The 13,367-nt window shown below is 39.2% G+C and overlaps 1 protein-coding gene across 1 annotated transcript in view; it reads left to right on the plus strand.

Moving 5' to 3' along the window:
- XRN2 (5'-3' exoribonuclease 2) overlaps positions 1-13,367 on the plus strand; it is a 95,086-nt gene that overhangs the window by 25,268 nt on the left and 56,451 nt on the right. The window contains 8 exon segments of the mRNA XM_015568567.1: positions 3,389-3,516; positions 3,599-3,710; positions 6,153-6,264; positions 7,915-7,973; positions 8,050-8,139; positions 9,437-9,509; positions 9,650-9,700; positions 10,171-10,328. Of these exon segments, the coding sequence (XP_015424053.1) occupies positions 3,389-3,516; positions 3,599-3,710; positions 6,153-6,264; positions 7,915-7,973; positions 8,050-8,139; positions 9,437-9,509; positions 9,650-9,700; positions 10,171-10,328 (783 nt within the window).

Consider the following 13,367-nt stretch of genomic DNA (forward strand, 5'->3'; position numbering starts at 1 on the left):
GCAGAGCTTGGATGGGGCGGGGTCTCGGGGGATCAACAGGGCTGAGCAAGCAGCTATGGCTGATCCTCAGCTCTGCCCTAAGGGACCCCACATCTCACTGTCCCGGTAATCGCTGCAAGCACCTCTGAGAGGAAGCCGCCCTCAAGTTCCGACCAATGCCAGACAGCCCAGTTTCTCCCCGTATGAGTCTTGGTCCCCAGAGACTCACCCAGAACTGGAGTTCAGAGCAGTCAGGAGCTTGTGTCTCCCTCCCGATTGAAAAAGACAACCATGTCCTCAGTTGCCAGCCCTTTCCAAGTGCGCCTCCGTACCTCTGCACTTTACTTCTGCACCGCCTCTGAGTCTCAGTGTGCTTTTCTCTTTCCTTCTAGTTGTAGAATTCCCACTCAGCCAGCTTTACCTATGCTGCCATCTTGGTTTCTCCTAAGTTTTATTTTTTAATTATAGTTCATATTCAGTTTTATTTTGTATTAGTTTCCCCTGTATCGCATAGTGGTTAGACAACCATATACTTCCATTCACTGCTTCAGATCAAGCCCTGTTTGTTGTGATTCACAGCATGTATGTGTAGAATACTGTCTGGTAGCTTCTTCCCTGGACTGCCTTTAAATCCTTTTTTCATATCGTTTACTTCCAATTATAAATATAAATTGAAGTCTAGTTTTATTTGTATCCTTCTCAAAGATAACCATTGTTCTGACATTGGTGTTCATTCCTTGCTTTTCTCTGTGCTTACATTGCTTATGTAGTCATCCCTGAACAATAGCTAATGCTGTTTTGTCTATTTTATACTTTCTATACTTGGTATACTATACTATCTATTTTTTTCTGGAACTTGCTTTTTTGGCTCAGCAGTATAGTTGTGATTATCAACTAAGGTTTATTTTGCTAATAGGCTTTTTTTGCTAATTAAGTTGACTTTATTTTTTCAGCATCTATATTGAGATATAATGTATATATCATAAAGTTCACCTATTTAAAGTATCAAATTCAGTGGGGGTTTTTTAGTATAGAGTTGAACACAATTGCCATTATTTAATTTTAGAACATTTTTTTCACTTCCAAAAGAAATGTACCCATTTGCAGTCACTTCCTATCACCCTCACCCTTCCCTTGCCCTCAGATTGAAGTCAGTCTATTTCTGTTTCTGGATTTGTTTTCTGGACTACATAAATGGGATCTTTTATGGGAGTTTTTGCCTAGCGTTTACTTGGTAGGGTGTTTCTGAGGTCTATCCGGGATGTAGTATGTATATGATGAGCTTTTAAATTGTTCACATTTTTTTTTTGCTATTACAAATGATGCTTTATATGTAAGGGAAAACTTATTGTTTTAAATGATTTCTATTAGTAACAGTAAAAGTCTGATCTCATATTCTTACCATTTGCTGAATCTCTGGAAGGAAAGGGCAAAGGAAACGTTCATTACAAAAATATATCAGTGCCTCTAGTAGTAAATAAGGTACAGTCCTTACCTTTTGAAGAACTCACCGTGTGGTTGTATTAGAATGACAGATTAACTATAAAACCATGGGAATGCTGTAAGGGAATTAACAATAATGAGGAACTGCAGAAGGAGGAGCAGTTAGTTTTGGGGAAGAAGTATACAGTGTTACAAGGTGAGTGACATTTGATCTCAGTCTAGACCAGCAGTTCTCAACCTGTGGGTCGCGACCCCTTTGGCAGTCCGACCCTTTCACAGGGGTTGCCTAAGACCATCCTGCATATCAGATATTTACATTATGATTCATAACAGTAGCAACATTACAGTTATGAAGTAGCAATGAAAATAATTTTATGGTTGGGTCACAACATGAGGAACTGTATTTAAAGGGCCAGAAGGTTGAGAACCACTGGTCTAGACCCTGGAAAATTAACACATTGTATGCGGGAAACGTATTTATATGTTTTACATTGACTAGTAGTAGAGCGCAGGACACATATTTTATAGACGCGGGATACGTTTTTTATAGACTAGCGGTAGAATGCGGGTGACGTATAAATACGTAAACTAAAGTTATAATTTTACTGAACGTTGCCATTTGCGCAAAATATTAGCAAAAATGGCCCGCACCACCTGTTAGCGCGCGATAAAAACTACCTGCGAACAATGTGTTAATAAGATTTTAGGAAGTGGGTGTTTGCAGGGAGGAAGAAGGAGAAGCAGTGTACAAAGGCATTGAGAGGTGAAAGAGCATTTTCCAGGAACTTAGAAGAAAGAGAAGGGGGCCAGATTGATGTTGTGGTAAGACAGGATAGTAGTAAGGGTCCAGGCTCATGGGTATGCTTCTGCTACGGGAATCATTGGAATAATTAGGCAAGATTAAGACAGCCACATTTGGATTTTAGAAAGAAAACTGACAGTAGAGAAGAGTGGGCTGGAGATAGGAGAGTCTAGTGTTGGAGCAGTTCATACAAAAACTGTTCTGATCTTTTTCTTTTTTTCTTCTTTTTTGAGATTTTAAAGCCAATTATTACTACCCAAGGCATTTTCCTTGGCAAATTCTGTAACAGAGATAACTCACTGGATTTCAGTGGCTTTAATATTATTTTATTTTTCTTTGTTTCTTAATATATTTTTATTTTAGAGAGGAGGGGGGGAGGGATAGAGAGTTAGGAACATCAATGATGAGAGAGAATCATTGATCAGCTGCCTCCTGCACTCCCCCTACTGGGGATCCAGCCTGCAACCCAGGCATGTGCCCTTGGCCGGAATCGAACCTGGGACCCTTTATTCCGCAGGCCGACGCTCTATCCACTGAGCTAAACCAGTTAGGGCTGTTCTGATCTTTTAGGTGATGTTGGTAATGGTAGTAGGAATGACAGGAGACAGACATTTTTCAAATTAAATTGACAGGATTTAGAGATAATGGATAGTGAGGGAAAAGACTTCCAAGATGATTCCCCTGGTTTCTCACTTGGACAACTGAATGAGTTGAGAATTTGACAAATATCCCCCACATAATTAAGAGTAATTGGTTGTGTAGGAAGCTATCATTTCCTATAGATGAAATATCTGCTTCAGTTTGTTCTAGGGCAGTGATGGCGAACCTATGACACGCGTGTCAGAGGTGACACGCGAACTCATTTTTTTGGTTGATTTTTCTTTGTTAAGTGGCATTTAAATATATAAAATAAATATCAAAAGTATAAATCTTTGTTTTATTATGGTTGCAAATATCAAAAAACTTCTATATGTGACACGGCACCAGAGTTAAGTTAGGGTCTTTTAAAATGCTGACACGCCGAGCTCAAAAGGTTCACCATCACTGTTCTAGGGAGTAAAAGAACTTATTTTATAATCTAATTCATAAGTGAAACAGGTTCATACTGAGCCCAGGATGTATTGATTTATACTTAAACAAACTACTATTATCACTTCCTCATAGCCCAAAGAATGCAATGGTGTAAAGGTTCCTGTTGATGCCAGTAAACCTAATCCAAATGACGTGGAGTTTGATAATCTGTATTTGGACATGAATGGAATCATCCATCCCTGTACTCATCCTGAAGACAAGTACGTAACCCATTTTTGTCACTGATATCACAAGTTACAGAGGAGTACTGTTTTATGTCACATTGTTTGCTTGTTATTATAGACCTGCACCAAAAAACGAAGATGAAATGATGGTTGCAATTTTTGAGTACATTGACAGACTTTTCAATATTGTAAGACCACGACGACTTCTCTACATGGCAATAGATGGAGTGGTGAGTACTACAAAAATTAACTTAGATTCCTTCATTTTTGCTTTTGTTGTGTTCCCAATGTCTACAACAAAAGTCAGCTAAATAATGAAAAATGTTGACTCTGGTCAATTTGAAAAAGTCTCATCTTGCAATCATTCATTCACACATTTTTTGTGCCTGTTTTGTGCCAGGTACTGTGAGTTGCTGGGGATACTGATGGCTGCCTTTGCTTTTGAAGGGCTTTCCACTAACGGGACAGATACATGAGTAAATGAGTGAGATTACTAATTAATGAGCTTTATAGGCACTAAATAACATATGCAGGGTATTGAGGGAAGAGAGAGTCAGTGCTACTCAGGAAGTTAGGAGATAGAGAGGAGGTGATTTCTGTCCCATTTCTTTTTTTTTTTTAATTTTTTTTATTGATTTTTTACAGAGAAGAAGGGAGAGAGACAGAGAGTTAGAAACATCAATGAGAGAGAAACATCGATCAGCTGCCTCCTGCATATCTCCTACTGGGGATGTGCCCGCAACCCAGGCACATGCCCTTGACTGGAATTGAACCTGGGACCCTTCAGTCCGCAGGCCGACGCTCTATCCACTGAGCCAAACCGGTTTCGGCTCTGTCCCATTTCTTGAGGGGCAAAGTATAATTGGATATTGGTGGGCAATAGAGGTGAATGGATTGGACAGATATGGGGAAGGAGGACCTTCCAGATTTCTCAGATGTGCTAGGTAAACACCCTTCCGTGCTATTGACCATACTGACACTTATGGGTGACTGCAGGTGTTTTAGATTGGAAAGGGAAGTAGAGCAAATGACTTGAGTTCACCTTGCCTGCCACATTCAGAAGTTTGGATTTTATCCTATAGGCAGCAAGTTGCTATTGAAATGACTTAAGAGAGGAATAACTTAATAACAATACCAAGTAGCTTAGGTTATAAATGAGTAGCAAACTACATAGCAGGGTTCAAGGAAAATTAAGGTAAATCATTTTTAGTAATCCTAGTGGCTATAATGCAACGATTTTGAAAATCCAGAAAGTTCTGTGAAGTTCTATTTACTCTGAAAAATCTTAGCTGCCTGATATCATGTTAAGTTACAGTTAAAGTGGAGTAAAGAATAAAAGGAACAAGAATATGTCTTATTTGGAGCATATTTCAATTCATATTCAGCTAAATTTCTTGAAGAAAATTTTTAACTGTAGTGTGCCCTTACTGCTATATCAAGTAGAAAACATGTGGCTATTTGTATGTGTATGTGCATGCACATATCTGCAGGATGTTTTTTGGTAAATGTAGATCATAGAACTTGGTACTTGAAAGAAATTAGGTGATCTCATTTTACAGAAATGGGAATTATTTAAAGAGAATTTAAAAACCTTATTTTAGATGTGGACAGGATACTTCAGAGTCCCAACCCCAGAACCCAGTTCAGTAATTTAAAACCTCACATTCCAGGTCACTTTATTCGAGCTTATTTGGTGATTTAAATTGCGTTTGATTAAAACTTTGTTCCCTTTTTAACTGTTGTACCTTACTGTAGGTAGAGTAGTCGTTGTGAACCTCATTCTGGGAAATATAAAGTAGAAGTGCCATGGGGTCTTACAGACCCAAGAAGTAGTTTTCTTTCTTTTTTCTTTTTCTTTTTTTTCTATTGCTCTTATGGGGCGTTGTGAATCCCATTTGGAGACCATCCTTTTTAGGCTTGGACATAGGGAAGGTCTTCCTGATTCTGCTTCTGTAGAAACTATCTTTGTTTGCTGGCTGGGTCTTGAGTAAAATGAGCTTTCCTTGTGGAGAAACCATAACCCAGTGAAACTGATGTTAGGTTGTGGGTCCTGCTGTGAGTGTTAAGTGCTATGGCTTCATAGGATGTTTATCCATTTGAGCTCAGCTTTTCGGTTTTGGTCCAACTTTAAGTTCTCAGGGTCTATTGTCTGTTAAGGAAGGCCTAGAGGCCCGGTGCATGAAAATTCATGCACTGGAAGGGGGCGGGGTCCCTCAGCCCAGCCTGCCTCTTCTCACAGTCCAGGAGCCCTCAGGGGTGAGAGGCGACCTGGTGATCAGGTGAAGGCGACACCCCCATCACACCTCTGCTGCTGCCACTGCCAGCAGCGCAAGCCTTGGTAGGCCCTGGTTACCTGATCCTAGGGCCGGTCCTGGGGACCTGGGGGGTGGCGGGGACTGGGGGACTCCATCTTGTGGCTGTGGGTGCCACCATCTTTGAGGGCATGGCGGTCAATTAGCATATTCTCTCCTTATTGGCTGTGGGCACTGCCATCTTTGCAACAGCGTGAGAGTCAATTAGCATCTTCCCTCTTTATTAGATAGGATTGTTAGACATATTATCTTTTCCATCTTAGTGTACTATTTTTGTAAGAACAACTGATTCAAAATAATGTAGATTTAGTTGTGAATATTTTGAATGGTATTATTTGAATATGAAATACATTTTTTCAGGCACCACGTGCTAAAATGAATCAGCAGCGTTCTAGGAGGTTCAGAGCATCCAAAGAAGGAATGGAAGCAGCAGTAGAGAAGCAGCGAGTCAGGGAAGAAATACTGGCAAAAGGTAAAGAATATGCTCCTTGAAGTTGGATTTTTATAAGATGTATGGAGAAGGGCGTGGGGTGACAGCGTTTTTTATGAGTAGGCAGAGCTTTAATTTAATTAGGATCCCAGGATATGCAAGGAAGATTATGTTCACTCTTGAAGAAAAGTAGTACATGGAACCCTTTACTCCCATTAATAAGCTTGTTCATTTCCACACTATAGTCAAAGGGAAACTTGGAAATAAAAGGAGGGAATTCTGATTTCATTGCCTTTCAGGGCACATGCAGGTCTTCAGCTAACTTTTTAAAAAATACATGTTTTTATTGATTTCAGAGAGAGAGAGAGAGAAACCCTGATAAGAGAAATATCAATCAGCTGCCTCCTGCACTCTTCCTACTGGGAATTGAGCCCACAAACTGGGCATGTGCCCTGACTAGGAATCGGACTGGTGACTTCCGGTGCATGGAACGACATTCAACCAACTGAGCCACATCGGCCAGACTTCAGCTAACTTTTATACATCTGTAAAATAGAAATAAATTAAGAGTGTTTCTTTTTCCTCTGGGGATTGTTAGAAAGCTACATTTCTGGAAATATTTTCCTCATCAGTCTTGGTGGCCTGCTTATTGCTTCCCTTAACGCAGAGGTCTATATGAGGAAGCCTGGGAGAAATACTTTCAATATAGATTAATTACCAGATGCTGAGGCAGTGAGGTACCCAGGGTTTTCCCATTTGAGGGGTGAGTAGAATGGAGTACAGTCATCTTTGTAGTTCCCCGAAGACTTGACAGTCCTGATGGGAATATAGGTAGGAGTTGACTAAGTCTCAGAGAGGAGGAAGATCAGGAGTGCTGATGTCCACTGGGACTGGTTCTCTCCCAAGACACCTGTGTAAGAGATGGGAAGTGTTGTAGCAGGATCATTTGTTTGTTATTTTGTTACATAAGGCAGTATGCTAGACCAGGAAAGCCATAATTTATTGGCTGGAGAAAGTGTACTTGGCAGTTAAAAAAATAAATATCGTAGTGTAGTCAGCTCAGGCCTGTAGCTATGATAAATTTTTACGTTATTTTGATTTGCTGGAAATATATAGGTATATATTTATTTGGCTGCAACTTGTAATTAATACTCTAAAACTTGTTTGTATTTGTAACAGATTGTCTTTGATTTTAGACATGTCTCCTTTCTTGAAGATACTATGAAGAAGCTAATCAGTGATATAGAGGAAGAATTGGATTTTTTTAATGTCTAGTTGACAATTTTATTTCTTATATAAAGCTGTGATAAAATCAGCATTTTAATTTGTTTTACTAAGGCACCTTTATTTAAAGAATATATCAGAATTAAAACTCCAAACCCCATGTGTGAGAGTATGTGAGAGAGAGAGCTGTTACAAAGGTCATTAGAAAGAACATCAGCATTTTAATATTTTTATATAACAACATAGTATCTTTTGTGTACTATATATTGCTTGACAGTCATTTTAAGCTTAATTTAAATTTGGGGGAGGAATCTTATTTTCCTCCCCAAAGGGAAAACATTGTGCCTCAGGTGACAATACTTCTCTTTCTTTTGTTTTTGAACTTTTTGCTATTGTTTTTCTGGCTTAATATTGAGTAATTTACCTCACTTTTTATGGGGAAACAAAATATTGCCTCTTTTTCTTTAGGTGGCTTTCTTCCTCCAGAGGAAATAAAAGAAAGATTTGATAGCAACTGTATTACACCAGTAAGTAATCGCATACTTTGCTAGCTATTGCTGACTCTTAAGTGATCAGTTAATTTATTTTCTTCTATCATTTTAGGGAACTGAATTCATGGACAATCTTGCTAAATGCCTTCGCTATTACATAGCTGATCGTTTAAATAATGACCCTGGGTGGAAAAATTTGACAGTAAGTTTCATATTTTGGTTCTTTAGAAAGATTATGGTGATCATTTGAGGCTGTACTTTGGTATGATTGATGTTATTTGTCCTCCCACCCCCAACAAACGCTAGTTGACTGTCCGAGGAAAGAAGTTTTCAGTGTTGTTGGAAATGGGATGCCTTTCATGGCCCAGTTTTAAAAAGTTGAATTTTCTCTCAATGTCAATTTTGTCCTCTTCTTATCACTGTGAAGCCATAAAATGGGATTTATGATTTAAAAAATGTGTGTGTGTGTGTATACATGAAAGTAATTTTTAAATGAAAATTTCTTGAATTAAAATCAAATTATGGCCTCGCCAGCGTGGCTCAGTTAGTTGAGACCTGTCCCATGCACCGAAAAGTTGCCAATTTGATTCCTGCTCAGGGCCCATGCCCAGGTTGCAGGTTTGATCCCCAATCTAGGTGCATGCGGGAAGCAAGCAATCCATGGTTCTCTCACATCAATGTTTCTCTCTCTCTCACTCTCTCTCTTGCTCTTTCACTTCCTCTCTTTACAAATCAATTAAAAATAAAGAATACAATTACATCGAGGATTAAAGTTGTGGGCTCTGCCTTTAAATAATGTCTGTGGTTGCCCTAACCCGTTTGGCTCAGTATTTAGAGTGTTGGCCTGCAGACCAAAGGGTCCCGGGTTCGATTCCAGTCAATGGCATGTACCTTGGTTGCAGGCTTCCCCAGCCCAGGCCCTGATCGAGGTGGGTGCAAGAGGCAACCAAACGATGTGTTTCTCTCACATCGATGTTTCTTTCTCTTTCCTTCTCTCTTCTACTCTCTTTAAGTCCTCAAGTGAGGATTAACCAAGAAATAAAAAAAAAGAAATAATAATAATAATAATAATGTCTCTGTTCTTTTTCGTATTTAAGTAAAATATAAATGAGTTTTTATGGAATTTCAGATTTACAAGTCCCCTACCCCCTATTAATTAGATATGGCAAATTGTATTTAATAGATATCTTTTATTGATTACTCCCTGGACTTACATGGTTCAGAGCTGTCTTTGGATAGTGGTGAGAGTAGTAAAAACTTAAGAACTGATCAGATTTTCTAATGACTGAGTTTGACCCAAAATTTTCATTTTTGCTATTTCATGTAGTAAGTTAATCAATGAAATAGTTTGGATGTTTACACACACACACATTTTATTAAGAAAAATTTCCAATTAATATGCTGTCTTATGAGTTATTTCCATTTTTAAGATACTCAATTTGGTTAATTTTTGTTCTAGAATATTAGGGATGAACTGAAAGTGTTAACTTTTTTTATAGGTTATTTTATCAGATGCTAGTGCTCCTGGTGAAGGAGAACATAAAATCATGGATTACATTAGAAGACAAAGAGGTAAAACTGATTTATAAATATTTTGTTATATGTTTTATTAGACAGAAAGATAAGCCATTATATGAAAAAGCATTTTGTAAAATACGACATTTCTCTGGTATAAAATATATTTATATAAATATATGTTTTCCCCTCTTTAGCCCAGCCTAACCATGACCCGAACACTCATCATTGCCTATGTGGAGCAGATGGTAAGTTTCCTTTTTGGGATTTGATTCTCTTGGATTAAACCATAGCAACTTGATGGGTTGGTGTATAATAGTTGATTGCTCATTGGTGCCTAGAAATTCTAAAATGCCTTGCTTATTTTATGTTTGAGAGGGAATTAGTTTTGAGTTGTTTAATCTGTAATTAATTTACCTATGTTTATATTTTACATCAAAACCTTTAATATTGCTGCCCATAACTTTAAAATGGAAAATTTCCAGTGTTGACTGTGAGTGGTACTCTGAATTCTAGGCCCATGTATATCTGGAGGGCATCTTGTTGGCTGAGGACTGCTAGGAAGTGTTAGGCTTTTTGGCTTTGCCATTTATTTGTGTGCCCCCTTGGACTTTGCTTTGTGCTGGTGTCTTACTTTTTTGATGATGTCCTGTGCCTTTCATTATGGTAAGGATCTTCTCAAAGTGCTCACTGTTCAGTTTGTTGTTGTTATTGATAGCTGATCTCATCATGCTCGGCCTTGCTACACATGAACCCAACTTTACCATTATTAGAGAAGAATTCAAACCAAACAAACCCAAACCCTGTGGTCTTTGTAATCAGTTTGGACATGAGGTCAAGGACTGTGAAGGTTTGCCAAGAGAAAAGAAGGGAAAGGTAAGAATTTGAAGTGATAGTTGCCTCATTTTTAAATTTTATTTAATAAAATATACATTTTTTTTATTGTAACAAAATATAAAATGTTAACCAATTTAAGTGTACAATTCAATGAGAATAAATATACTTAGGTTGCCTCATTTTTAAGATGGGTAGAGATTATGATTGATTAGTTTTTTTTACCTACTACTCTGTTACCCCTCACAGAGATGTATCTTTTAAAAATCTTTATTTAAATAGATCTTGAGACATAGAAGCATGGAACAGACTGATGAATCTCAGGGAAGGCAGGTGTGTGGGTTTGTGGGGAGAGAGATTAACAGAAGAATTATATGCATATAAGCATATGGGTGCAGACAATAGTGTGGGGAAGGCCTGGGCAGAGGAGTGGGGGGCAGTGTAGGTCAATGGGGGAGAAAAAGGGGGCATCTGTAATACTTTCAGCAATAAAAATGAATTTAAAAAATATTTTTACATCTTTTTTTATACTTTTTGATTACAGTTGACATTCAATATTTATCTTAGTTTTGGGTGTACAGCATAGTGGTTAGGCAATTATATAACTCATGAATTGATCCTCCAGATAATTCTACTACCCACTTGGCATCATACATAGTTATTACAGTATAATTGACTGTATACCCTATTCTGTACTTTCCATCCCCTATTTTCTAACTATCAGTTTGTATTTCTTAATCTCTAGATCTTTTCACTAAGCCCCCTAACTCCCTTTCATCTGGCAACCCTCAGTTTGTCCTCTGTATCTATGTTTGTTTATTTTGTTCTTTAGATCCCACATATAAGTGAAATCATATGGTATTTGTCTTTCTTTGTCTAATTCATTTCACTAGCATAATACCTTCTAGGTCAGTGGTTCTCAACCTGTGGGTCAAGATTTGATTGGGGTTTTTTTTTTATTGCTTACTAATGGTCCTTATCTATTAATGACACTTGGTTGCTTCCACATTTTGGCTATCCTATATAGTAAAAGCCTAATATGCTAAGTGTCTGGTTGGCGTTTAGCTGTTAAACCAATCAAAGCGTAGTATGCTAAGGCCGCTCAACTGCTTGCTATGATGTGCACTGACCACCAGGGAACAGATAGTCCGACTGGTAGGTTAGCTTGCTGCTGGGGTCTGCCCGATGGGGACTGAGCGAGATGGGCCGGACACACCCTGAAGCCCTCCCGCAGTCCCTCCCTGGCCCCAATCATGCACCTGTGGGGTCGCTTGGCCTGGCCTGCGGCCTGATGCAATCCAGGACCCCTTGGGGGATGTCAGAGAGCTAGTTTCAGCCTGATCCTGCAGGCCAGGCCAAGGGACCCCAGTGGTGCATGAATTTGTGCACTGGGCCTCTAGTTATAAATAATACTGCAGTGAACACTGGTGCATGTACTTTTTTGAATTAGTGTTTTGGATTTCTTCAGCTAAATACCCAGAAGTGGAATTGCTGGGTCATAAGGTAGTTCTACTTTAAAAAATATATATAAAGCCCTGATTGGTTTGGTTCAGTGGATAGAACGTTGGGCCGTGAACTGAAAGGTCTGCTGGGGTCCAACCCCAGCAGGTCCAGGGGTCCCCAAAGGGGTGGCCGGAGTCGGCGAAGAAGGAATGACACGGAGACAGTGTTCAGTTGATCAGCAGCCTTGCCAGGATCTCTAGCCACAATCTCCAGCCAAGTTCTGTGTCCATGTTCTCTTGTTAGGTTCGCCAGGTTCTCCAGCCAGGTTCTGTAGCCATGTTCTCTCGCTAGGTTCGCCAGCCAGGTTCGGTTTAGGTTCTCCAGCCAGATTCGGTCGCCAGGTTCTGTAGCCGCGTTCTTCAGCCAGGTTCTGTAGCCAGGTTCTCTCCTGTCTCTAGGTTCTGTGTAGGTTCTGTCTTCTAAGTTCTGTCTTCTAAGTTCTGTCTCCTGTTGTCTTGTTGCATCTGTATTTATACCAGTTGATTCTAATCCTATCAATCTCTATTCCAAAGGTTAGAGCGTTTCTTATCTCCATTCCAGGGAGTAAAGATTATGTTCTTAAGCATGATTGTTCGTAGTTAAAGTGATTAATTACCCGCCTGGCAGTTAAGAGGTGCCAAGAAGGTGAGCAAACATATTAAGAACAGTATGCCATATATGCCAGGTCCCTTGAAACAGCAAGGATGGACCGGCTCCCGGCAAAGGTCCCAGGTTCAATTCTGGTTGAGGGCATGTACCTTGGTTGCAGGCTTGATCCCCAGTAGGGGGCGTGCAGGAGGCGGCTGATCCATGTTTCTCATCGATGTTTATAACTCTGTATCCCTCTCGACCGGGAATCTTTAAAAAAAAACAATAAAAATATATTTACAAAAATATATATGTGTGTTTTATTGATTTTAGAGAGAGAGGAAGAGAGAAGAATAGGGAAATAGAAACATCGATCAGCTACTTCCTGCATTATCCCCCCTTCCCCCTCCCCCGGGGGATTAAGCCTGCAACCCGGGCATGTGCCCTGACCGGGAATCAAACTAGGGACCTCTGGGTTCATGGGTCAGTGCTCAGTCACTGAGCCACATTGGCCAGGCAGTAGTGCTATTTTCATTTTTTTTGAGGAGCCATCTTACTGTAAGTACTTTCCATGGTGGGTGCACCAATTTGCAATTCGGCAAACTTTGCATGAAAGTTCCCCTTTCTCCACGTCCTGGCCAATATTTGTTCTTTGTTCTTAGTTGATTTATTGATGATAGCTATCCTGATAGGTGTGAGATGATAATCTCATTGTGGTTTTAATTTGTATTACTCTGGTGACATTTAACATCATTTCCTATGTCTGTTGGTTATCTCTATGTCCTCTTTTGAGAAGTGTCTATTCATGTCTTTTGCCCATTTTTTATTTTATTTTATTTTTTAAATACTTTTTCATTTTTTAATTACAGGTGACATACACTATTGTCTTAGTTTCAGAGGTACACCCAATGATATATAGACATCATATAACTTACTAAGTGTTAATCCTGATAAATCTCATACCCATCTGAGACCATGCATAGTTATTAGAACATTATTGACTATATTCCC

The sequence above is a fragment of the Myotis davidii genome, unplaced genomic scaffold (genome assembly GCF_000327345.1).
Source record: "Myotis davidii unplaced genomic scaffold, ASM32734v1 scaffold802, whole genome shotgun sequence".
In the NCBI taxonomy this organism is placed as follows: domain Eukaryota; kingdom Metazoa; phylum Chordata; class Mammalia; order Chiroptera; family Vespertilionidae; genus Myotis; species Myotis davidii.